The sequence below is a fragment of the Eptesicus fuscus genome, chromosome 1 (assembly GCF_027574615.1).
Source record: "Eptesicus fuscus isolate TK198812 chromosome 1, DD_ASM_mEF_20220401, whole genome shotgun sequence".
Lineage (NCBI taxonomy): Eukaryota > Metazoa > Chordata > Mammalia > Chiroptera > Vespertilionidae > Eptesicus > Eptesicus fuscus.
In genome coordinates this window covers 71,972,315-71,999,404 of record NC_072473.1, presented here as the reverse complement: position 1 = coordinate 71,999,404, position 27,090 = coordinate 71,972,315, and the positions used below count along the sequence as shown (strand labels likewise).

General features: G+C 46.0%; 1 protein-coding gene across 2 annotated transcripts; it reads left to right on the top strand.

Moving 5' to 3' along the window:
* The first annotated feature begins 6,017 nt into the window (after positions 1–6,017).
* Positions 6,018–7,592, top strand: BEX4 (brain expressed X-linked 4). 2 transcript variants are annotated; one of them, XM_054716926.1, is made up of 3 exons: positions 6,019–6,163; positions 6,561–6,638; positions 7,000–7,592. In XM_054716926.1, exon 3 carries the CDS (start codon positions 7,005–7,007, stop codon positions 7,365–7,367), a length of 363 nt encoding a protein of 120 aa, XP_054572901.1. In that variant the 5' UTR covers positions 6,019–6,163; positions 6,561–6,638; positions 7,000–7,004; the 3' UTR covers positions 7,368–7,592. The 2 variants fall into 2 exon arrangements, with proteins under 2 accessions (XP_054572902.1, XP_054572901.1); XM_054716927.1 differs by lacking the exon at positions 6,561–6,638 and having other exon boundaries at positions 6,018–6,163.
* Positions 7,593–27,090: the final 19,498 nt, after the last annotated feature.

Sequence of the window (27,090 nt, the reverse complement as noted above, 5' to 3'; positions counted from 1 at the left end):
TCAGTGGATAGAGCGTCGGCCTGCAGACTCAAGGGTCCCAGGTTCGATTCGGTCAAGGACATGTACCTTGGTTGCGGACACATCCCCAGTACGGAGTGTGCAGGAGGCAGCTGACCGATGTTTATCTCTCATCGATGTTTCTAACTCTCTATCCCTCTCCCTTCCTCTCTGTAAAAAATCAATAAAAATATATATATATTTTAAATTTCCTTGTCCTGGCTGGGATGTTCAGTTGGTTGGAGCATCATCCAGTACACCAAAAGGTTGCAGGTTCAATTTCTGGTCAGGACACATTACCTGGGTTGTGGGTTCTGTCCCTGGTTAGGAGCATACAGGTGGCAACCAATTGATGTTTCTCTCTCACATCAATGTTTCTCTCTGTGCCGTGCCAGCACAGCCAAGGGTTTGGCGAGCCTGAGGGAGGGTGGCGAAGGATGTAGAAAAGACAGACAAAGAGAATAAGCTGGTCTAGGTGGATCTTCCTGTGCCTGGCTAAGGCCACAGAGAGAGATCCAGACACAAGCTAAGCCTTTATTTTATAGTTAGAGGTAAACAAGGTAATGGTCACCATAGTTACAATGTTCTTGTGAGTTTCACTTGTTTTGGCAGCACTTGCTGCACCTCCCACAGTCCATTAGCCACCCAGGAAGGATCTAGGGAATGTCATAAGGTCAAGCTTAATTATGCTAAGAGGGCTGTGCCCTCTAAACTGGGACTTGTTTGTGGCTTTGCCAGCAGATCAGTCCCAGGCTTAACCCTATAGCCGCTCCCTACATCTATCTCTCTAAAAATCAATTTTAAAAAAACTTAGCCTCTGGTGAGTATTAGAAAACTAACAAACTGTACTTGAGGAAGCCCAGGCAGTGGACATACTAGTCAAAGACTTTAAATCAACTGTCTTTAATATGCTCAAAGAGTTAAAGGAAATCATAGACAAATAACTAAGATAAACCAGGAGAATTATGTCTTATCAGATAGGGAATATCAATAAACAGGAAGAAATTATAAAACTGTACCAATTACAAACTCTGGAGTTGAAAACTTCAGAAGGTTCAATATCAGATGTAATCAAGCAGAAGAAACAAACAGGCAACTTTCAAATAATTCAATTGAATTTATTAAGTCTTGAGGAGCATAAAGAGAAAGCAAAGAGAGAGGAAGGAGAGGAAAGATTATTTGAAGAAATTATGGACAAACCTTTAAAATTTAAGGAAAGTCACGAATATAAACATCAAAGAAGCTCAACAAATCTTAAGCAGGATACTCGCACCAAGAAACATTATAATCAAATTGTCAAAGCCAAAAGCAAAGAGAGTATCTTGAAAGAAGCATTAGGTATTAGGTCTTACTTGGATCCTGATCCAAACAAACTGTTAAAAAACAAAACAAAACTATGACAGAATTGAAAATTTGAACAAGGATGGGACAGAAAATGATATTAAGGAATTATTAATTTTAGGTATGGAATAGTACTGTGGTTTTACATAAAAAAGAACGTCCTAGTAGATATGAACTTTGAAATCTTATGCACAAAGTGATATTATATATGAGATTTGCTTCAAAAATCATCTCTAAGGGTGGGAAATAGGTAAGGATACCCTATATAATAAAAGGCCAATATGCAAATTGTCCCCAGGGGCAGGAGTTCTACCAACCAGGAGTTAGACTTGTGCTGACCACCAAAAGGTGGCACGGAACATGGCGGGCGTCAGCGACACAGCGCTGACAGCGAGTGGCAGTGGAGGTACTGCTGGCTCCGATGGGCCCTGATGAGAGCAGGACCACAGCGGGATGGTGGAGCAGGTAAGTGGGTGGTGCCAGGCCAAGGTGGGTGTAAACAGGAGCCCCAATCACACTGCCTGTCACCCCACAGATGTCAACCAGCGACGGCGGGGGCCGGGGCTGGTGAGTAGGTGGCACTAGGCCAAGGCAGGTGTGAGCAGTGGCCCCGATCACCTTGCCAGTTGCCCCACAGATTGGCCCTGATCGCCAGCCAGGCCTCGGGACCCTATCTGTGCACGAATTTCATGCACCAGGCCTCTAGTCCTATATAATAAAAGGCTAATATGCAAATTGTCCCCTCAAGAGTTCAACTGACCAGGAGTTCGACTGCTCACTATGACATGCAGACCACCATGGGGTGGCATGGAACCAAGGAAGGCCCCGGCCAGCAGCCGGAAGGCCCCGATCAGCCCTGATCACAGGCCAGGCCTAGGGACCCTACCCGTGCACGAATTTCGTGCACCAGGCCTCTAGAAGACAAAATAGGATTGGCAATGAGTTGTTAACTGTGAACAATGGGTACTGAATGTATTTGCTTTCATTATACAGTGGGCCCTCCATATCTGTGGATTCCACATCCTCACCAAATATCAAGAATAGTAAAAAGAAATTACATTTATGGACACTCCTGAAACCAAGATGGCGGCATAAGGTATACACCTGTACGTGCTGCCTCTCACAACCACACCAAAACTACAACTAAAAGACAAAACGTCTATCACCCAGAACCAAGAGAAAGCCGGCTGAGTAGAAGTTCTACAACTAGAAGGAAAGAGAGAAGAGCATTGAGACCTGGTAGGACATTCACAAGTGCGGAAAAGCAGAGGTACGGAGGTGCGCAAATCGGGCTGGCAGCTGGTGACTGGGTGCGCTGTTTTTTTCAATCTGAAGAGAGACACAAACTCCCTACTGCTCTCAATTCCAGTTTCCGGTGAGACTCTGGGGACCCAGACTCCTACGGGGAGAAGCTGGACTGTCTGGCATAGGGTTTGAAAATGAGGGTGGCTTTCTCCCAGAGGTGCATGCAGGAATCATTGTTTACTGTGTTGGGGCTCAGGACATGGGGACTCAGAAACACGGAGACACAGAGACAGCTGGCTGGCAGCCATCGCTGTTTGCCATGCCCTAGTGATTCCTTGAGACCCCGCCCAGCCCAATTTACAAACCCACCTAAACTGTGCACAGCGGCTTTTGCATATGAATGGCCTGCCCTATCGCAGCTTAACCTAACAAACTGCAGCTCCTGTCAGACAGCTCCAAAACTTCCAAACCCCAAGCAAAGAGGTGAAATCTGTAGATCTCGCTGTAGCTCCTGCTGGGCGGCCTCAGACAGTAGCTGACCTGCACCCCATTGGAGATCCAGGAGCCAGTGTACCTAGTGGTCAGTGTGAGATGATACCAGATTTCAACTCCTCACATCCATAAGTGACACATTCAAGAGGCAGACTCAGTGAGCACCAAAGCCCCACTGAAACAAGTCCTGCCTCATAAGGGTGTCTCCAGCACAGCAGTTCTTCCATTATAAACACAGCAGGTCCTCACAGCCAATTGGCCTGGAGGTCAATTCCTCCCAGTGTACCAACAGCAATCAAGGCTTAACTACAACAAGACTGTGCACTCAGCCCACAAAGGGATGCACCAAGAGTGTCCACCTCAGGTGATTGGGGAGGCTGAACCACTGGGCCCTGTAGGTCACCTACCACAGAAAACCACTCCATCAACACAGGGAAGCAGCCAAAATGCGGAGACAAAGAAACAAGTCATGAATGAAAGAAATGGAGGAAAGCAAAGTACTAGACATAGAGTTCAAAACCACAGTTATAAGGTTACTCAAGAATCTTCTAGAAACCTCTGAGGAACTTAGTGAGACCTTTAAGGATCTTAATGAGAATGCCAAAAAATTGGGAAAGGACCAGACAGAAATTAAGCATACACTGTCTGAAATAAAGAATATTCAGAAATTCAACAGTAGACCAAAGGACCCCAAGAATCAAACCAAAGATTTGAAATATGAGGAAACAAAAAACACCCAACCAGAAAAACAAAAAGAAAAAATAATCCAAAAATATGAAGATAGTGTAAGGAGCCTCTGGGACAACTTCAAGCATACCAACATCCGAATTATGGGGGTGCCAGAAGAAGAGACAGAGCAAGATATTGAAAACCTATTTGAAGAAATAATGACAGAAAACTTTCTCTACCTGGTGAAAGAAATAGACTTACAAGTCCAGGAAGTGCAGAGAACCTCAAACAAAAGGAATCCAAAGAGGACCACATCAAGACACATCATAATTAAAATGCCAAGGGCAAAAGACAAAGAGAGAATCTTGAAAGCCGCAAGAGAAAAACAGTTAGTTACCTACAAGGGAGTACCCATACGACTGTCAGCTGATTTCTCAACTATGCAGGCCAGAAGGGAGTGACAAGAAATATTCAAAGTGATGAATAGAAAGAACCTACAACCAAGATTACTCTACCCAGCAAAGCTATCATTTAGAATTGAAGGTCAGATAAAGAGCTTCACAGACAATAAAAAGCTAAAGGAGTTAATCACCACCAAACCAGGATTATATGAAATGTTGAAGGGTATTCTTTAAGAAGAGGAAGAAGAAGGTAAAGATAAAAATTATGAACAACAAATACATACCTATCAACAAGTGAATCTAAAAATCAAGTTAATAAAAAATCTGATGAACAGAATAAACTGGTGAATATAATAGAATCAGGGGCATAGAAAGGGAGTGGACTGACAATTCTCGGGGGTAAGAGGGTGTGAGGGGTGCGGGAAGAGATTGGACAAAAATCTTACACTTATGGATGAAGACAGTGGGGGCGGGTAAGGGCATGGGGTGGGGGGGGGATCAAGAGGAGGGGAGCTATGGGGGGAAAAGAGGAATATCTGTAATAATCTGAACAATAAAGATTTATTTAAAAAAATTACATTTATGCTGACAAGTACTATGTTGTTAGGCCTATGATGGTTGCATTTGAACATGTACAGACTTTTTTCTTCTTATTTCCTGAACAATACAGCATAAACTATTTACATAGCATTTACATTGCATTACATATTTTAAGTAGTCTATGGATGATTTAAAGTATGTGAGAAGGTGTGCATAGGTTATATGCAAAGACTATGTCATCTATAATAATGAAAGTGTAATATGCTAATTAGACAGGACAGCCAAACAACCTTCCGGATGTCCTTCCAGACGACCTTCCGGACCAAGCCAGGGCTGTGAGGGCCAGGGCAGCCACCGCAGCTGCAAGGGCAGAGCATCTTGCTTGAATTTTGTGCATCAGGCCTCTTGTTTTATATAAGGGACTTGAGCATCCTGGAGTTTTGGTATCCCCTAGGGCCATGGTTGGCAAACTTCGGCTCATGAGCCACATGGGGCTTTTTGGCCTCTTGAGTGTGGCTCTTCCACAAAATACCACGGCCTGGGCGAGTCTATTTTGAAGAAGTGGCGTTAGAAGAAGTTTAAGTTTAAAATATTTGGCTCTCAAAAGTAATTTCAATCGTTGTACTGTTGATATTTGCCAACCACTGCCCTAGGGTCCTGGAACCAATTTCCCATGGATGTCCAGGGAGGACTATAATATTCTATTTTTTAATATGTTTGAAATTTCCCATAAAAAAGTTAATGTGAACTATATAAAGAGAATAAATTTTTAAACAAAAAGGAATGAAGAAAGGTATTAAGAATAATTAGAAAAAAAATCCATGTCCTTGATTCATTTCCTGTCTCCCCATGCATTTTTGTTAAAGAAAACAGTAGGCATTGGTAGCAAGGAGGATCAGAGGTGGGTAGTGCATATTGCTCATCATAGATATTCCTGCATAATTTTTGTGTTTTTTTTAAATATTAAATGAAAATGTGATTCATTTTTAGTACTGAGGTTTTTTGCATCCCCTTAAAAGTTTACAACTGAGTCCTGGCGCGGGGGTCGGAGGGGGGGGAGTCGGGGGGGTGTGTTTATTGAGAGAAGAGGAGGAAAGAGGCAAGTCCCCAGAGAAGCAGTGAGAATGGCCACCAGGCCTAAGTAGATAAGCAGCAAGGACCCGGGAATACACAAAGAAGGGATGGCGACCAGCCAGCGGGCGAGCTGAAGCTGTTAAAGGGACCCCAGGGCGGGCGGGGGCGGGGGCGGGGCCAGGGCTTTCCCCCACCCCGCGGAGCAGGATGGGGCGGGACGGGGGCGGCGCCGCTCTCTGTGACGGGGCCCCACGTGACCGGCCTACTTAGACTCGCGCGCCTCGCTCCAGCGCCAGACCCCGCGGAGGCTCGCACCCTTCTCGGTCGCAGCTCCCGGTGGCCCGAGGGCGCGCGGGCCCGGGAAGCCCCAAGAGGCGGCGGAGGAGGCGGAGCAGGCGGAGCAGGTGAGGGACCCGGAGCGGCGCCCTGGGTGGGGGTGGCGGTGGAGAGCGGACCTGGCGGGGGGAGCCCTCCAAGGGGTCGGGCTGCTCCGGGCGAAGCGCCTCAGAGACCGCAAGCTCCACGCCCCGACGCGGCCCGCGTGTGTCTGCGGGAAATGCTGCGCTTTCCCCGGGGAGCGCTGGCGGCCCAAGGCGACGACCTCGGGAAGCACCTGCCGCTGGGTCCCGCGCCCCGCCCCGCCCCCATCCCTCTCGGTGTGGAGCGCGGCGGTCAGCGCGGGGTGGGGGCGGCTGGTGCGAGAGGCCGGGGCGGGCCGGGGGCGTGGGCGGCGGGCGGACGCCCCGGCTGGGCGGGCGCTGGGCTGCAGCGCCACCCGCTCCCCGCCGCCGGCCCCTGCAGGTCTTCGGGTCCCAGTGCCGCGGCCGCGCTCTCCAGGCGAGAATCGGGAGGAGGAGCCGACCGCAAGGATAGGCCCAGGTGGGTGCGGGGCACAGTGGTCGGGGGGGGGGGGCGGGGAAAGAGTGGAAAGCCCAGAGACCCCAAATCCTTACCCCACCCCCATCCCGTCCTCAGTTTCGTTGCCTGCAGAGGCCTGGGCTTGGATCGCAGGGAAAATGGTGGGTTTGGGGCGAGGGATGGGAGGGGAGTCAGAGGGAGGGGGGAGAGCTGGGGCTGGAGGCCCCCTAGAGGGCGTAGGGAGCCTCTCAGGTGGGGAAAATGCAATTTAAAAAAGTGTTGGAAATTCAGGCCTCTGAATCCTGAAAGGTGCGTAGTAGGGCCTCTGTCCTCGGTGCTGATCAGTCCAATGAAGTAGTCCCTTCTATCTCTTGTCTCCTAGGAGCAATGGCGTCCAAAGAGGAACAAGTGGTTAAAAATCTCAACATGGAAAATGCCCAACAGGAAAATGAAGGAGGGTACCAGGCCCCTGTGCAGAATGAGGAGGAATCACGCAATTTGGGAGGAGGCGAAGCCCAGAAGCCTGGAGGAAATGTCAGGCTGGGGTGGGTTAAGCGACTTGTCCCTAATTTTCGACGGTCCATATCTAACAAGTGTGTTGATCACAATGAAGTGGGAGATAATGTAGAAAAGATCGCAATGCAGCTGATGGAAATCAGGAGAAAGACTAGGGAGCAGCAAATGAGACATGTTATACGCTTCCAAACTCCTGAACCTGATAATCATTATGACTTTTGTCTTATACCTTAAATCCTAAGGTTTTCACTGAGGTTAATAATGCGGCCTCTGCTCCAAAAGCTAGTAGTTTTGTGATTTACTTTTCTGTAAACCTTTTGATGTTTCCTCTTACTAGTTTCTAATTGAATAATGTTTTTGTCTCAGTATAAATCTCTCTGTCCAGCAAGGCAATTTCACCCAGTTTTTGAAAAAATATTCTTTTCATGATGTAAAATTAATAAAGCAGCTTAAAAATCAGTCTTCCTATTCTACCCGGTTTTTTTATTTGTTAATATTACTTTTACTCTCCTAACTATCTGGATTCAGAATCTCAATCGACTTTTACTACTTTTTCTTGTCCCCTACCAATCAGTAAGGAGGGATCCTACTCATAAGACACCAAAACACTTTGTCACTTTCAGTCCTTTCAGGCTGTATGTACATTTGAGTAAGTATTTCAGCTTTATTAACCTTTTGCACTCGGATGTCGAGTGTGACTCGACACGGTTAGCATTAGAATAAAGGAATCGAGAGAAAAGCAAGCGAGTGCAAAGGGTTAAAGTTAAGCCTATGAAATCATGACAATAAACAAAATAGTAAACACTTTCATCATCTCAAAAAGTCTTTGTTCCCATTTGTAATCCATCCCTTCTTCCACTTCCAATCCCTGGAAATCTCTAATCTACTTTCTGTCACTATATTTTGCATTTTATAGTATTTTATATAAATTGAATCATAAATGTTTTGCATTTTATAGTATTTTATATAAATTGAATCAAAATAAGAGAACACACTCTTATTTTTGTCTGGCTTTATTTATTAAATACTAGGGGCCCGGTGTATGAATTCGTGCATGGGTGGGGTCCCTCTGGGTGGCCTGCAGGGATCAGGCCAAAACCCGAAGTCCAACGCCACCTGCAGCTCCTACCTGCTGCTCCCACTCATCCTGGCCCCACTGTGACTGCCGCTGGCTCGCGCCTAAACAGTCCCAATCGGGAGAGGCTCACACTTCCACAGCAGTGCTTGCCAGCCATGAGCCCTGCATCTGGCGCCCTCCCAAGGGGAGTGGCCTGTGGGATCAGGCTGAAACCAGCCCTCTGACATCCCCTGAGGGGTCCTGGATTGTGAGAGGGCACAGACCAGGCTGAGGGATCCCACCAGTGCATGATTGGGCTGGGGAGGGGTCGAGGGAGGGCTCCAGGGCTTGTCGGGCCCATCTCACTCAGTCCCATCAGCTGGACCCCAGCAGCAAGCTAACCTACCAGTTGGAGCATCTGCCCCCTGGTGGTCAGTGCACGTCATAGCGAGGGGTTGAGCAGCCTTAGCATATCATTAGTATATTACACTTTGATTGTTTGGTTGTTCTGTCGTTTGGTCTATTTGCATATTACCCTTTTATTATATAGGATAATGATTTTGCATGTAATAATAGTATATTCCTTTCCATTGCTGAGTAGCATTCCATGGAAGATGTAAGTTTAATTTTTAAGAAACTTACAAACTATTTTTTCCAAGGTGGTTTTATTTTGCATTTCCATCAGTAGAGAATTAGAGTTCCAATTTCCCTCATCCTCACCAATCCTTAGAATGGTCAGGGTATTTTTTCTAATATTTTAAATTTTAACCATCTAAAGGGTGTGTGATGGTATCTGATAGTTTTAATTTCTATTTCTGTGGTGGCTGATGATATTCAGCATCTTTACATGCACTCATTAGCCATTCATATATTTTCTTTTGTGAAACAATGTGTTCAAATATTTTGCTTATTTTTTAGTTTTGTTGCTTATCCTCATTACTGAGTTGCAACAGTTCTTTATGAATTCTACATTTGATTTATTGGATATATAGTTTGCAAATTTTTCTCTCAGTTTTGACTTGCCTTTTCATTTACTTGATGGTTTCAAAGAACAAAAGTTTTAAATTTTTATGAAGTTCATTTAAGCCACTTTTTATTTTATGAGTATGTTCTTTTTAAGAAATATGCTGCCTAAGCCAATGTTATGAATATCTTCTCCTAATAATTTTATATTTTAGGCTTTTCATTTTGTCCTATGAACCATTTCAAGTGAATTTTTGTGTACTGTGTGAAGTCAACTTTGGCGTTTATTTTGTTCTATATTGATATTAATACAGCACAATTTGTTGAAAAGACTTCTTTCTCTATGTATATAGCCTTTGTACCTTTGCCAAAAATCAAGTGCTCATATTATGTGTAGGTCTTTTTCTATACTCTCTATTCTGTTACATTGATCTATATGTCTATCTCTTTATCAGTAAAAAACTGTCTTGATTACTGCAGACTTATTATAAGTCTTGAAATTAGGGAAAGTTCTTTCAACTTTGTTCTCTATAAAAACTGCTTTGGATATTTTAGGTCCTTTGAATTTTCATATAAATTCTAGAATCAGCTGGTTAGCTATTTTTGAAGCCTGTAGGAATTTTTATCAGAAATCTATAGACAAATTTGTTGAGAATAGCTGTATTAATAGTCTTTCAATACATTAATCTGGTATAACCTCCATGTATTCAGATCTTATTAAATTCTCTCAGCAATGTTTTATAGTTGTTATTGTGGGGGTCTTGGACATATTATTTTGGATTTGCTCCTAGGTATGTTATGGGTTTTGTTGCTGCTGTAAATGGAATTTGTAAAATTTAATTTCCCAATTGTTTGTTGCTACTATATAAGAATATAATTGATTTTTCTATATTAATCTTGTAGCCTATGAAATTGCTAAATTCATTTATTTGTTCTAGTGTAACAGAGTGAAAAGCTAGGTCTCTTTAACTCTATCTTATTCCAGCCTGCATTGTTTCCATGGCCTGCAGGGTAATAGCTCATTAGAGGAATCCTGCTTATGGCGTGAGTTTTTTGTGGGAGTTTTAATTTTAATTTTTGTATTTTATTGTGGATAGTATTACAAATGCCCCCCCCAAAATTTTCCCCTCCTCTCAGTCCCAAATTTTCCCCATCCTCCCAGCCCTTGCCCCATTCCAGGCCTTCACCACACTATACTGGTAGTCTTTGTCCATTGGTTATGTATAGACTAGAGGCCCATCCGTGCATCGGTGAGGTTCCTCGGCCTGGTCTGTGGGGATCAGGTCGAAACCGGCTCTCTGACATCCCCCAAGGGGTCCCAGATTGCGAAAGGGCAGTTCTTGGGTGACGCACCCTGGAATCGGGCTCCCTCCTCTCTGGGTCTGGGATGCAGGTGAAGCAGATTCAGGGCCGACAGTGCCCCATCAGCAACCTAACCCATGGCCAATTCCACAAGGAATAAGGCTCCCTCCTCTACTGGTTGGAGTGTCTACCCCACTGGTGGTCATTGCATGTCGTAGCTACCAGGCAAAAGGTTGGATGGTCGCTTAGGCTTTTATATATATACTAGTGGCCCGGTGCACAAAATTCATGCACCTTTAAAGGGGATTAATTGGAGGAAGTATTTTAATATTGCTATTGGCACTTTCTCTATAATAGAAGTGTCAGAGATGAAATAAAATTAGTAAAATGTATATGAAAATCTTCCTCCTGTCAGAGTCTGGGGCATGCTGGGGGACCCAGAGTCAAGTCCCCGCCCACCCGCAGCGCCTCAAAATAGCACGAGACCCAGACGCAGCCGGGCCCACCCTCATTGGGCGAGATCCAGACCCGGCCAGTCCCAACCTTGTCAAGCCCTGCCAGGTGTGGGGAGTGCAGCCTTAGGTCCCCTGTCAAGCCCTGCCAGGTGGGGGGCGCAGCCTCAGGGTTCCCATCAAGCCCCACCTGGTGGGGGACACAGCCTTAGGTCACCTGGCCTGGCGCCAGGCAGGGGGGATGCAGCCTCAGGTCCCTTGGTGCCAGGGTGGGGGATGCAGCCTGAGGTCCCCTGGCCCAGGGCAGGTGGAGCAGCCTAAGGTCCCTGGCCCAGCACCGGGGCAGGGGGCGCACCTTGAGGTCCCCCGTCAAGCCCTGCCGGTTGGGGGGCATGACCTGAGGTCCCCTGTCAAAGCCCACTAGGTGGGGTGTGTGGCCTCAGGTCCCCTGTCAAGCCCCACCAGGCAGGGGGCGCAACCTCAGGTCCGCTGCGCCAGCTCAGCGCCACGCAACCTCAGGTCCCTGCTGATTGCTCATTAATGCTTGTTACGAGAACTCAGCCTCCACCGTGGGTACAGCCATCTTGTGCTACTGAAACTCTGCCTCTGCTGTGGGCGCAGCCATCTTGTGTTACAGAAACCCTGCCTCCTCAGTGGGCGCCACCAGATTTGTGATGGCATGATGGTCAATTTGCATATTCCCTCTTTATATAGATAGACTAGAGGCTCAATGCACAAAGATTCATGAAAGAATGGGCCTTCCTTCCCCTGGCTGCCAGCACTGCCTTCACTCTGGCCAGAGCCACCTTTCCACCTTCCCACACTGCCCAGAGGCCTGGAGCTGCTGGGGCGGTGCGGAACGCCTGCCCCCGGACACTTGGCACCTGTGTATGCAAATTAACCCACCGTCTTTGTTGGGTTAATTTGCATACTAACTCCTGATTGGCTGGTGGGCGTTGTGAAGGTATGGTCAATTTGCATCTTTTTCTTTTATTGATGTAGACTAGAAGCCGGTGCACAAAATTCGTGCATGGGGGAGGGTCCCCTCAGCCCAGCCTGCACCCTCTCCAATCGGGACCCCTTGGGGGATGTCCGACTGCCGGTTTAGGCCCAATCCCGGGGATCGGGACTAAACGGACAGTTGGAAATCCCTCTCACAATCCTGGACTGCTGGCTCCTAACTGCTCACCTGCCTGCCTGCCTGATTGCCCCTATCTGCCCCCCCCTCCCCGACAGCCTGGTCACTTCCAACTGCCCCCCCACCCGGCCTGGTTGTCCCTAACTGTCCCCACCGCCAACCTGGTTGTCCCTGACTGCCTCCCTGCCAGCCTGGTTGCCCCCAACTGACCACCCTGCCATTCTGGTTGTCCCCAACTGCCCCACCACCAACCTGGTCGCTCCCAACTGCTCCCCACCAGGCTGGTCGCCCCCAACTACACCCCCACCAGCCTGGTTGCCCCACGCAGCCTACTGTTCAGTCATTTGGTCATCCCTCACTAACCCCCCTGCCGGCCTGGTGGCCCCTAACTGCCCCCCCCACTGGCCTGGTTGCCCCTAACTGCCCCCCCACCAACCTGGTTGACCCTTACTGACCCCCCTGCCGGCCTGGTCACCCCACACAGCCTGCTGTTCAGTCGTTTGGTCGTCCCTCACTAACCCCCTGTTGGCCTGATCACCCCTAACTGGCCACCCCTGCTGGCCTGGTCACCCTAACTGCCCCCCCGCCAACCTGGTCGCTGCTTACTGCCCTCCTTGCTGGCCTGGTTGCCCCCAACTGCCCCCCACTGGCCTGGTCACCCCTCATTGCACCCTTGCTGGCCTGGTTGCCCCACACAGCCTGCTGTTCGATCATTTGGTCTTCCCTCACTGCCCCCCCCCCGGCCAGCTTGGTCACCCCATACAGCCTGCTGTTCGGTCGTTTGGTCGTCCCTCACTAACCCCCCTGCCAGCCTGGTCGCCCCACGCAGCCTGTTTGGTTGTCCATCTGGTTGTTTCGGTCATGACAGCCCCTGGCTTTTTATATATATGGATATAGATGTATACAAGTTCTTTGGTTAATCTCTTCTCATCTCCCTCCCCCCACACACACACCCTGAGATATGTCATTCTGTTCCATGGCTCCACAACTCTGGACCTATTTTGTTTGTTAGTTTATTATAAGTGAGATCATGTGATATTTGTCTTTCCCTGACTAGCTTATTTCACTTAGCCCAGTGGTTGGCAAGCTCATTAGTCAACAGAGCCAAATATCAAAGTACAACAATTGAAATTTCTTTTGAGAGCCAAATTTTTTAAACTTAAACTTCTTCTAACGCCACTTCTTCAAAATAGACTAGCCCAGGCTGTGGTATTTTGTGGAAGAGCCACACTCAAGGGGCCAAAGAGCCACATGTGGCTTGCGAGCTGCAGTTTGCTGACCATAGACTTATAATACTCTCCAAGTCCATCCATGCTGTCACAAAGGGTAGAAATCCTGCATAGTATTCCACTGTGTAAATGTACCCTGGCTTCTTTATCCACTCATCTACTAATGGACTCTTGGGCTGTTTCTAATCTTAGCTATTGTAAATAATACTGCTGTCCTGGCCAGTTTGGCTCAGTGGATGGAGCCTCAGCCTGTGCACTGAAGGGTCCCAGGTTCAATTCCAGCCAAGGACACATGCCTGGGTTGCAGGCTCAATCCCCAGTAGGGGGCATGCAGGAGGCAGCTGATCAATGATTCTCTCTCATCATTGATGTTTCTATCTCTCTCTCCTTCTCCCTTCCTCTCTGAAATGAATAAAGAAATATATTTAGCCGAAACCGGTTTGGCTCAGTGGATAGAGCGTCGGCCTGCAGACTCAAGGGTCCCAGGTTCGGTTCCAGTCAGGGGCATGTACCTTGGTTGCGGGCGCGTCCCCAGTGGGGGGTGTGTAGGAGGCAGCTGATCAATGTTTCTCTCTCATTGATGTTTCTAACTCTCTGTCCCTCTCTCTTCCTCTCTGTAGAAAATCGATAAAATATATTTTTTTAAAAAGAAAGAAATATATTTAAATAACATTGCTATGAACAGAGGGGTACATATATTCTTTCTGATTGGTGTTTCAGGCTTCTTTGGATATATTCATAGAAGTGGGATTGCTGGATCAAACAGTAGCTCCGTTTTTAATATTTTGAGGAGATTCCCCACTGTTTTCCATAGTGGCTATACCAATCTGCATTCCCACCAGCAGTGTACTAGGGTTTCCTTTTCTCCACATGCTCTACAGCATGTCTTGTTTGTTGATGTATTGATGGTAGGTGTGAAGTTATATCTCACTGTACTTTTAATTTGCATCTCTCTGATGATTAGTGACATTGAGCATTTTTTCATATGTCTATTGGCCATCTGTATGTTCTCCTTGAAGAAGTGCTTGTTCAGGTGCTGTGCCCATTTTTTATTGGGTTATTTGTCTTTTGTTGAGCTGTATGAGTTCTTTATATATATTTTAAATTAAACTGTTATCAGATATGTCACGGGTAAATATGCTCTCCTTTACAGTGAGTTCCCTTTTCATTTTGATGATGGTTTCTTTTGCTGTGCAGAAGCCTTTTGCTAGTAGTTTTATATTGTCCCATTTGTTTATTTTTTCCTATGTTTCTCTTGCCCTAGGAAATGTATTGGTGAAAATTCTGCTACATAAGATGTCTGAGATTTTGCTGCCTATATTCTCTTCTAGGATGTTTATGGTTTCACAACTTACATTTAAGTCTTTTATCCATTTTTAGTTTATTCTTGTGTATGGCTTAAGTTGGTGATCTATTTTCATTTTTTGCATGTACCTGTCCAATTTTCCCAACACCATTTATTAGACTGTCTTTACTCCATTGTATGTTCTTGAATCCTTTGTCAAATATTGACCATAATGATGTGGGTCCATTTCTGGGGTTTCTGTTCTTTTCCATTGATCTATATGCCTATTCTTGTGCCAATACCTTGCTGTTTTGATTACAGTGGCTTTGTAGTATAGTTTGGTACCCGGTATTGTGATCCCTCCTACTTTGTTCTTCTTTCTCAAGATTGCTGCAGCTATTCGGGTCTTTTTTTATTCCATATAAATTTTGGGGGTGTTATAGATCTGTGAAATATGCTGCTAGTATTTCAATAGGAATTGCATTGAATCTACAGATTGTTTTGGGTAATAAGGACATTTTAATTGTGTTAATTCTTCCAGTCCATGAACCCGGTATATGCTTCCACTTGTTTGTATCTCCCTCTATTTATTTTTTCAATGTCCTGTAGTTTTCCAAGTACAGATCTTTTACCTCCTCAGTTAAGTTTATTCCAAGGTGTCTTATTTTTTTGTTGTTGTTGCAATGGTAAATGGAATTTTTTTTTTTTTAGTTTCTTTTTCTTTTATTGATTTTTTACAGAGAGGAAAGGAAGGGAGAGGGATAGAGAGCCAGAAACATCAATGAGAGAGAAACATTGACCAGCTGTCTCCTGCACACCCCCCACCGGGGATGTGCCCACAACCAATGTACACGCCCTTGACCGGAATCGAACCTGGGACCCCCCCAGTCCGCAGACCGACGCTCTATCCACTGAGCCAAACCGGTTTCGGCTAGTTTCTCTTTCTGAGAGATCATTATTGGTGTATAAAAATGCCATTGATTTCTGGATGTTGATTTTGTATCCTGATACTTTGCTGAATTCATTTATTAAACCTAGCAGATTTTTGGTGGAGTCTTTAGTTTTTTCCATTTACAATATCATGTCATCTGCATATAATGACAATTTTACTTCATCCTTTCCAATTTGGATGCTTTAGATGTTTTTCTCCTTGTCTGATCACTGTGGCTAGGACTTCCAGTACCATGTTGAGTAAGAGTGGTAAAAGCAGACATCCCTGTCTTGTTCCTGTTCTTAAGAAAAACACTTTTTTTTGTTTTTGTCCATTGAGTATAATGTTTACTATTGGTTTGTCGTATATGGCCTTTATTATGTTGAGGTACAATCCCTCTATTCCCACTTTACTGAGAGTTTTTTTTATCAAAAATGGGTGCTGGATTTTTGTCAAATGCTATTTCTGCATCTATTGATATGGTCGTGTGATTTTTATCTTTCATTTTGTTTATGTGATATATCACATTTATTGATTTGTGAATATTGTACCAGGCCGGCATCCCTGGAATAAATGCCACTTGGTCATGGTGTATGATCTTTTTAATGTATTGCTGGATCCAATTTGCTAATATTTTGCTGATCATTTAAGCATCTATGTTCATCAGGTATATTGGCCTGTAATTCTCTTTTTTTGTAGTGTCTTTATCTGGTTTTGGAATTAGGGTAATGCTGGCCTCATAAAAAGAGCTTGGAAGTCTTCCTTCCTCTTGGATTTTTTGGAAAATATTGAGGAGGATAGGTATTAGTTCTTCTTTGAATGTTTGGTAAAACTTGCCTATGAAGCCATCTGGTCTAGGACTTTTGTTTGTCCAAAGTTCTTAAATTACTGCTTCAATTTCATCAGTTGTTATCAGCCTATTCAGGTTTTCTTCTTCTGCCTGATTCAGTTTTGGAAGATTGTACTTTTCTAGGAATTTGTCCATTTTGTCTAGGATGTCCAACTTGTTGGTATATAGTTGCTCATAGAATTTTCTCACAATTCTGTGAATTTATAAGGTACAGTTGTTACTTTGCCTCTTTCATTTTTTATTTTATTTACTTGGGTCCTCTCTCTTTGTTTCTTGATAAGTTTGACTAAAAGTTAATCAATCTTGTTTATCTTTTCAAAGAAAAGTTCTCTGTTTCATTGATCTTTTGTATTTTTTTCATTCTGTAAGAAATTTATTTCCCCTCTACTCTTTATTATTTTATTCCTTCTACTTACCTTGGGCTTTTATTGTTCTATTTATAATTCTTTGAATTATAGGGTTAGATTTTTTTATTTAAGCTTTTTCTTGTTTCTTGAGGTAGGCCTGTAATGCTGTGAATTGCCCTCTCAGGACAGCTTTTGCTATGTCCCATAGATTTTAGATGTTCATTTTCATTTGTTCCCAGGAAGTTCTTTATTTCTTCCTTGATCTCATTGGTAATCCATTCATTGTTTAATAACATGGTGTTTAGCCTCCATGTGTTTGAATGTTTTTGAGTTTTTCTATTGTAGTTGATTTTTACTTTCAAGCCATTGTGATCTGAAAAGATGCTTGATATGATTTCAATCTTCTTGAATTTGTTAAGGTTTATTTTGTGTCCTAACATGTGGTCTATTTTTGAGAATGATCCATGTGCTCTTTTTAAAAATATATATTTTATTGATTTTTTTAAAGAGAGGAAGAGAGGGGGATAGAGAGTTAGAAATATTGATGAGAGAGAAACATCGATCAACTGCCTCCTGCACACCTCCTACTGGGGATGTGCCTACAATGAAGGTACATGCCCTTGACCAGAATCAAACCTGGGACCTTTCAGTCCTCAGGCCAATGCTCTATCCACTTAGCCAAACCGTTTAGGGCGATCCATGTGCTCTTGAAAAGAATGTATATTCTGCCACTTTTGGATTAAATATTCTGTAATATCAATTAGATCCACCTGATCTAGTGTGTCATTTAAGGCCACTGCTTCCTTGTTGATTTTTTTTTTTGTCTGGAAGATCTATCCATGATGTCAGTAGGGTGTTAAAGTCCCCTATTATGAATGTATTGTTGTCTATCTCTCCCTTTAAGTCTATCAAGAGTTTTTCTATATATTTACATGCTCCTGTATTGGGTGCATAAATGTTAACAAGGGTTGTATTTTCCTGTTGGGTTGATTGCTTTAGTATTATGTAGTGACCTTGTCTGTCTCTTTTATGGCCTTTGTTTTAAAGTCTATTTTGTTAGATATGACTATTGATACCCTAGCTTTTTTTTAAATTTCCATTTGCATGGAATATTTTTCCCCATCCCTTCACTTTCAGTCTGTGTGAATCTTTTGTTCTAAGGTAGATCTCTTGTACACAGCATATATACAGGCTATGTTTTCTTATCCATTCTTCTATCCTGTGTCTTTTGATTGGAGCATTTACTCCCTTTACATTTAAGGTTATTATTATTATTATTTTTATATTTTATTGATTTTTTACAGAGAGGAAGAGAGAGGGATAGAGAGTTAGAAACATCGATGAGAGAGAAACATCGATCAGCTGCCTCTTGCACACCCCCTACTGGGGATGTGCCCACAACCAAGGTACATGCCCCTGACCGGAATCGAACCTGGGACCCTTGAGTCTGCAAGCCGACGCTCTATCCACTGAGCCAAACTGGTTTCGGCTAAGGTTATTATTAATAGGTACTTATTTGTTGACATTTTTTTCTTTATCCTCTCTCTCTCTCTCTCTCTCTCTCTCTCTCTCTCTCTCTCTCTCTCTCTTCTTCTTCTTCTTCTTCTTCTTCCTTTACAACAGTGCCTTTAGCATTTCTTGCAGTGCTGCTTTGGTGGTAATGTACTTTTGGTATGAGAAGCTCTATTTCACCTATAATCCTATATAATAAAAGCCCAGTGACCAAAATGGCAGAACAACCAGAACGACTAGAGACCAGAACAGCCGTGGCCACTCGCCCTGGCAGACCCCGCCCCCCAGCCGGAACCCCCACCCTGTCGGGGCAGGGCCAGCCTGCAAACCACCCATGGCCCCTTGCCCCAGCCAGCCCCGCCCCCCCAGCAGGGACTGCCACCCTAATCCGGGGCTCTCATCAGGGTAGGCCAGCTGGCCCCCACCTGTGCACCTCTATCCTATATAATAAAAGGGTAATATGCAAATTGACCCTAACAGCAGAACAACCAGAATGACTGCTGGACCAGTCACTATGAGGCACACTGACCACCTCTTGGTCCCTTCCCCCGCCATCAGGCACCAATTACCCGATGGCGAATGGGGAACCAGGGGTGGATGGTGGTGGGGGGGGGCTGGCTGCAGGCAGCTGGGGAAGATAGCCCTGATCGCAGGCCAGGCCTAGGGACTGTACCTGTGCATAAATTTCGTGCACCAGGCCTCTAGTTTTAAATGAGAGCCTTGCTGAATAGAGTAGTCTTCAATTCAGTCCCTTGATTTTCATTACTTTGTATACTTCATGCCAATCCTTTCTGGCCTGCAGTGTTTCTATTGAGAAATCAGCTCACAGTCTAATGGAAGCTCCATTGTAGGTAACTTTCTGTCTCTCTCTTGCAGCCTTTAAGATTCTTTCTTTGCCATTAACATTTGCCATTTTAATTATGATGTGTCTAAATGTCAGTCTCTGGGGATTCATTTTGATTGGAACTCTCTGTGTTTCCTGAACTTCTGTGACTTTTTCCTTCATCAGCTCAGTGAAGTTTTCTGTCATTATTTCTTCAAACAGGTTCTCTAGTCTTTGTGCACATCCTTCTCCTTCTGGCACCTCTATGATGTGGATATTTTTACATTTCATGTTTTTCCAGAGCTCCCTTTAACTATCCTCCTGCTTTTTCCTACTTGCTACTCTGAATGGGTGTTTTTTTCTACCTTGTCTTACAATTCACTGATTCATTCTCCAGCTTCTTCTAATCTACTTTTGATATCTTCCAGGTTATTCTTTATTTCAGGTATGTCATTCTTCATTTCTGATTGGGTCTTATTCATAATTTCTATATCTTTTTTCATGCTGATGTAGTTGTCACCAAGTTCCTTGTAGTTCTCACTAAGTTTTTTGAGCATCCTTATAATCAATACTTTGAAATCTATCTCTGATAAATTACTTACCTGCATTTCATTTAGCTCCTTTTCAGGTGATTCCTCCTTTTCTTTCATTCGAGAGTTGTTTTGTTGTCTCCCCATTTTAGCCGTCTCTTCATGTTTGCTTCTATGTATTAGATTTAACTACTGTGCCCCCCCAGTTTTCATGGGGTAGACTTATGTAGAAAGTGTCTTGTGAAACCTAGTGGTGGACCTCTTTGATCTCCTGAACTGGATACTCTAGGAATGTCTCTTATATGGGCTATTTGGACTCTTCTGTTGTACTTGGGTCTTGATTACTGATGCCCCATTTGAGAGTGGGGTCTTCCCTCAAGATTGCTGAATTTAAGGCTCAACCCCAACCATGTTGTGCCAGCTGTTATACAGGTGCCTGACTTTTGGCAGTGGATCCACAGAGCCTGGCCTGATGTGGAGGTTAAGAGTGAGACTGGGTGCTGGTGGTGAGGTGGGCCCACTGGGTCATTGCAGCATGGCCAGGAATGCTGGGTCATTGCAGCAGGATCCAAGTGTGCTGGGTTGTGGTGATGGGGCCAGGTGTTTGGGGGCACCAGGTTGTGGCAGCAGGGCCAAGGGCGCTGAGTCACAGTGGTGTTGTTGGGCATGTGGGGCTGTGGCTTTGGGGTGCGGGATCACAGCCACTCCCTGCAACCTCTTCCCAAGTAGGATCCTGTAGATCCTCCAAAATGGCATGCTCTCCAATCCCAAGTGGGGAGAAGCACCAGGCCAGTGCCTTAAATTTTTAAAAGAGCAGCTGCTTGCTGGAAGGTGCCTATCCAGAGGAGGTGTGGGAAATTAAAGTCTTATATAACTGGTACTGTTATGGCCATAAAGTATTGGCACTTTCCAGGCTGGAAAGTGTGAAAAGTAATATAAATGGAGCCACATTAAAATAGAATAAAAGCCACCATCCCAGAACTGCCTTGCATGTCTTACTCATCAAACTTTGAGATGTTTAAACTGGACAAAGTAACCTTTGGACTGGGTCTAAAGCAGCATTGTATTCCAAACAACTCTTTGCAAAGCTAACAGGAAATCAGATATTACAACTACCAACTGAAAATAAAGAACATTCTTTAAAACTAGAGGCCTGATGCATGAAATTTGTGCATGGCATGGGGGGGGGGGGTCCCTCAGCCCAACCTGCACCCTCTCCTATCCGGGACCCCTCAGGGGATGTCCGACTGATGGTTTAGGCCCAATCAGACATCCCTCTCATAATCCTGGACCGCTGGCTCCTAATCGCTCACCTGCCTGCCTGCCAGGTCACCCCCAACTGCCCACTCCCTGCTGGCCTGGTTGCTCCTAACTGCATGCCCCACTGGCTTAGTCACCCCTCACTGCCCCCCCTTGCCAGACAAGTCATCCTCAACTGCCCCCCATGCCGGCCTGGTCACCCCCAACTGCACCCCCCACAGGCTTGGTTGCCTAAGTGCCCCCCCAGCCAGCCTGGTAACCTCTTACTGCCCCCCCTCTGCCAGCCTGGTCACCCCCAACTGCCCCCCTGCTGGCCTGATCGCCCCCAATTGCTCCCCGTGCCGGCCTGGTGGCCCCTCATGCCCCCCACCGCCCCACTGGCCTGTTTGCCCCACACAGCCTGCTGTTTAGTCATTTGGTCATCCCTCACTAACCCCCCTGTCAGCTGGTCGCCCCACACAGCCTGCTTGTTCAGTCGTCTGGTAGCCCCTCACTAACGCCCCTGCTGGCCTGGTTGTAGGCAGCCATCTTGTGAGGGCATGAGGGTTAATTTGCATATCACCTCTTTATTATATAGGATTAGCATCATTATGTTAGCTTATTTGTACCTATAGACATTCCTTTCTTAGCTTAACACCCATAGCATTCCTTCCTTCTATTCATGTAATTATTACCCTTTCCTTCTTCATAAATATCCCTTGCCTTGCATCCTAATTGGACTACTATTTGAGTTTCTGCCTGAATATTTGCTTCCAGAATACCTATTCATTTGAATCTCAAATAAATGTTTGTTGCCTCTTACTTTGGTAGTGTGTGTGTTTTTTAGATATTTAAAAACAAAAGGTATTTATAGTTGACTCCTCCTCTTGTTTGGTTCCTTTGTGGGTTCTGTAAGGAGTCACCCCTTGTTCACAAACTCTCACCTGCTGGTCTCTTGAAATGGGTAAATACATACCCCTGGTCTACTCACTTTTGACATCTTCTTTAATATTTAGACTTTCAATAGTATATCTCCGGGTTGTTTCTGATAAAGTTTCCTTGCTCCTCCAAAAGACCATCATATCCTAGATCTATGAAATCCCCAAACTAGTTCTATCTCCTGTTATGTCTATGGAACTGTTCACATATCCTTTGTTTAATTTAACTCCCAAATTCAAGAAGTCAAGTCTCTCTTCAAATTTTCTTCACTCTGATGTCAATGTAAGCCAGTTAGTCTCTTGCCTTTTAGATATCAGAAATGAATTAAATACCTACTAGTACTGTATTACCAAAATCCAGAGGCTCTGATTAGTCCCATTAAGGCCTTTTGCCTTGGGCTTGAGGTGACAGAGAAGAATCCCTATACTTTCTCTGTGGTGGAAGCATCCGTAAAATGCCAAAAGTTCTCATTAGAAATCCACTTCCAATCTCCAACAATCTTCTTCGCCTCTCAGATATCTTCTATAGTTTTGGCATGGGTGGTTTTCTAAGGGGATCCAAGTTAGTACTCATCTAAATCCTTTGCAAGACCCATTTCCATCATCTTGCTCTAGACTTTGGAATTTAGAAGTCATTGGCACATATTGCTATTGAAATGACCTCAACCCAAAATGAAACTGAAATAGGTAATGTTTTATTTCCTAATATAACAATACTAGAGGCCCGGTGCTCGAAATTCATGTGCGCGGCAGGGGGTCAGGGGGGTGTCCCTCAGCCCAGCCTGCACCCTCTCCAATCTGGGACCCCTCGAGGGATGTCTGACTGCCTGTTAAGGCCCAATCACACTGGATCGGGCCTAAACGGGCAGTCAGACATCCCTCTCAGAACCCAGGACTGCTGGCTCCCAACCGCTCGACTGCCTGCCTGCCTGATTGCCCCTAACTGCTTCTCCCTGCCAGCCTGATCACCCCCTAACCACTTCCCTGCCAGCCTGATCCACACCTAACTGCTCCCCTGCCACCTGATCGATGCCTAACTGCTCTCCAGCTGGCCCATTGCCCCTAACTGCCCTCCCCTGCTAGCCCGGTCACCCCTAACTTCCCTCCTTTGCCAGCCTGGTTGCCCCTAACTACTGTCCCCTACCGGCCTGATTGCCCCTAACTGCCCACCCCTGCAGGCCCGGTCCCCCCGAACTGCCCTCCCCTGCAGGCCTGGTCACCCATAACTGCCCTCTATTGACAGCCTGGTTCCCCCGAACTGCCATCTCCTGCAGGCCTGGTTGCCCCCAACTGTCCTCCCCTGTAGGCATGACCCCCCCCAACTTCCCTCCCCTGCAGGCCTGGTCACCCCTAACTGCTCTCCCCTGCAGGCCTGGTTGCCCCCAACTGCCCTCCCCTACAAGCCTGGTAACCCCTAATTGCCCTCCCCTGTATGCCTGGTCCCCCCAAACTGCCCTCCCCTGCAGGCCTCATCGCCCCCAACTGCCCTCTCCTGCAGGCCTGATTGCCCTCAACTGCCCTCCCTTGCAGGCCTGGTCACTCCTAACTGCCCTCCCCTGCAGACCTGGTCACCCATAACTGCCCTCCATTGCCAGCCTGGCTGCCCCTAAATGCCTTCTCCTGAAGGCCTGGTCACCCCCAACTGCCCTCCCCTGCAAGCCTGTTCCCACCCAACTGCCCTCCGCTGCAGGCCTGGTCACCCCTAACTGCCCTCCCCTGCAGGCCTGGTAGCCCCTAACTGCCCTCCCCTGCAGGCCTGGTTGCCCCCAACTGCCCTCCCCTACAAGCCTGGTAACCCCTAATTGCCCTCCCCTGTATGCCTGGTCCCCCCAAACTGCCCTCCCCTGCAGGCCTCATCGCCCCCAACTGCCCTCTCCTGCAGGCCTGATTGCCCTCAACTGCCCTCCCTTGCAGGCCTGGTCACTCCTAACTGCCCTCCCCTGCAGACCTGGTCACCCATAACTGCCCTCCATTGCCAGCCTGGCTGCCCCTAAATGCCTTCTCCTGAAGGCCTGGTCACCCCCAACTGCCCTCCCCTGCAAGCCTGGTCCCACCCAACTGCCCTCCGCTGCAGGCCTGGTCACCCCTAACTGCCCTCCCCTGCAGGCCTGGTAGCCCCTAACTGCCCTCCCCTGCAGGCCTGGTTGCCCCCAACTGCCCTCCCCTGCAGGACTGGTCACCCCTAACTGCCCTCCCCTGCAGGCCTGGTCAGCCCCAACTGCCCTCCACTGCAGGCCTGGTCACTCCTAACTGCCCTCCCCTGCAGGCCTGGTCACCCATAACTGCCCTCTATTGACATCCTGGTTCCCCCGAACTGCCATCTCCTGCAGGCCTGGTTGCCCCCAACTGTCCTCCCCTGTAGGCCTGGTAACCCCTAATTGCCCTTCCCTGTATGCCTGGTCCCCCCAAACTGCCCTCCCCTGCAGGCCTCATCACCCCCAACTGCCCTCTCCTGCTGGCCTGATCGCCACACTCCCCTCCCCTGCCGTCCATCTTGTGGTGGCCATCTTTGACCACATGGGGGCAGCCATCTTGCATGTTGGAGTTATGGTCAATTTGCATATTAGGCTTTTATTATATAGAATACATTTTTAAAAGTTTATCATTCATGTGGTATGCAAGTTATCTATTTGATTTTTCTAAATGCAGTGTCCTCCTACCCCACCACCCCCTAGCCCTGGAATGTTGAGATTTTATTCTAGTTATAGATTTAGAGAAAATGAATGTATCTGCAGGGTGATGGGAAGAGAATGAGGACAATTGATCTACCTTGTAGGGTCCCTTCATGCAGGTTGTTACAGATCTTCAAACAAGACAAGAACACCCTCACCAATACAGGGAAGAGGAGCTAATTTGGCTGGTAAGGAAGACCCAGTAAGAGTCAAAAGCCAGGGCACTGTGAGTTAGATTTCCATATTTCCCCTTCCCTCTTTTGGCTTCCTCATCCCCCTAGATACTTGTACTGCTAATTCCAGCTCTGATCATACGGCACCAGAGACCATGCCAGCTAGACATGACTGCTTCCATCACTGTCACTGATGCACAATACATGGGGTCTCCACCTTTCTTGTGGTCCTTAACAAAGAATGGCCTGTCCCTTACCCCTTTCCAGTGTGTATGTGTGGTGGGTAGAGGGGGATAGTAGCTATATACTCAGGAAGTCAGGTACCAGGATAACAGTCAGGTGCCCACTCTCATTCTGCTTCAGGGATTTCTGTTCATGTTTAAATTCTGCATCTCTAGAAATCTTGGAGGCTTAGAAGAAGCTATTTTCTGATTGGCTCACAAAGTTGGGAGCAGAGATTTTGACTCCTCCTCTGCTTATTCTGCTTACATGTAGTCAGAGGCAACCTTAACATCACCTTAATGGGGTTATTGACAGAGAACATCCTCAACTGGGTATGAAGGTGGTGAACTGTTTGTGATCAAGTGCTATTTTCTGAGCAATTTTACAACATATAAGCTCTATTTACCTTTGAATTTAACTTAAGCACAGCATATTTTGTGTTTTTAATCTGGTAGTATACTCCAATAGTTGTCATACAATAGCATTTAAAAGCTATTTGTGTTCCTTTCCCTCATCTCTTCACTTCCCAAACAAGTCAGTACTGACACCATTAGATGGGGAAAAGCAAGATAGGTGTTTTGGCCAAAGGAGAGAAAAGAGCTATGTTGGCTTGAGCAGGGTGAGAAAGACATCAATCCTGGGAGGGTGGCTCATCATAGAGAATCAACGCCTAAGAATTGTGAGGAGGGCTTCCCAGGTAGGAGACAGCTAAGTCATGGAAACTGGGGTTCTATTTGGTTGAAGAGAGTGCCCACATGGAGACAGTGTGTGGCAGACTACGTCAGGATTTCAGGGTCTGAGCATGGTAGAAATATGTTCATGCATAGGCTGCTAGCAATCTGAAGAGGGCAGCTTTATGGCTTTCAATAGATATATAGATATAGATATAAATAGATATAAACATAGATATATAAGTATACAAATATAGATGTAGAGGAGATCCAAGATGGCAGAGTAAATGGAAGCTGCACTACATTCTCCAATGAACACATCAAAATTACAACTAAATTATAGAACAATCAACCCAGATAACCATCTCAAAATTAGCTGAACTTCTCAGCCAGGACCCACAGAGGTCTGACACTTATACCAGGTTCATTTCAGAAGTAAGGTGGAACAGAAAGCAAATGATGAACTGAAAGAGCCAACAGCCCCTATCTCAGCTAAGAGAAAGGACAAACAGAACTATAATATTTTCACCTTTATTTTTTTTCTGATCATAACAACTCAACATGCTAATTGAAAAAGTTAAAACTAGAAATAAAAAGATAAAGATGATGTTAGAAATTTTTAATGAAAACACCATCTACAAATATTCACTTCAAAGAAGTGGTTTATGCAAGGAGAATAGCCCAGATTGGAATCCAAGTTTATCTGACTCTAATGCCATATATCCTTAACCACTTTGCCTTCCTAAACCTAAGAATTTGAATTTCATCTTCATCTGATTACCCAACCAGTCCTTTAGGATGTCAGAAAAAGTGGTAATGATTCCTCAGATGACAGACCTAAACAACAAGGGTCATAACGGCATTGTTTCCTCCACCATAATGCTTTCAAAAGCACCTTCACACCAATTCACAGCTTGACAGCACTGGTCCCCAAGTCATGAGCTGGACTTGCAGTGCATGGGGGTGTTCACACAGGTAGTGACACCCTTTTCCCCCTGAATTGAAGGACCACATGGTTTTGCAAGCTCCCTTTATCTGGGGTCTCCTGTGCCCCTGGGCCTGGGCTGATGCAGACATCACAAGCACTGCATCAGGCACACACACAGTTAAAGTCACCGCAGAACCATCCAAACAGGCTGGGACACATTCAAGGCCCTTCTTGGAATCTGAGCAAAGTGGATAGGGGAGTGATGAGAGAGGGCTGCTTCAGGCCCAAGTTACATGGTCAAGCCCAGGTCAGACATTTTGCTCAAAAATGATCCCAAGCAATGTTCGCAGTTAGAAATGGGGGCTTTATCTCCTCCCCTACAAAGTTCTCCAAAAGAGAAACAGAGAAGGAGGGAAAGGCAAAGTGCTCTGCCTTCAGATGGGGCCAGCCATCGTCCTCCAGGTTAGGACTAGTATGTCCAGGACTGCCTGGCCATCAGCCTAGGAGGGCCTGGTGCCTGCTGCAGGCTGGAGCAGAGAAGCCAAAGCCAGACAACCTGGAGACGAGTGTGGGTGGGGTGAGTCCTTCTAATCCTCAGAGCACCAGGGCGATGGATTCATCCTGTCTGTCAAACTGCCACAGTGAGCCCCTGGACCCTCATCTCACTCCAGCCAGAATCCAGCCCCACCAGCATC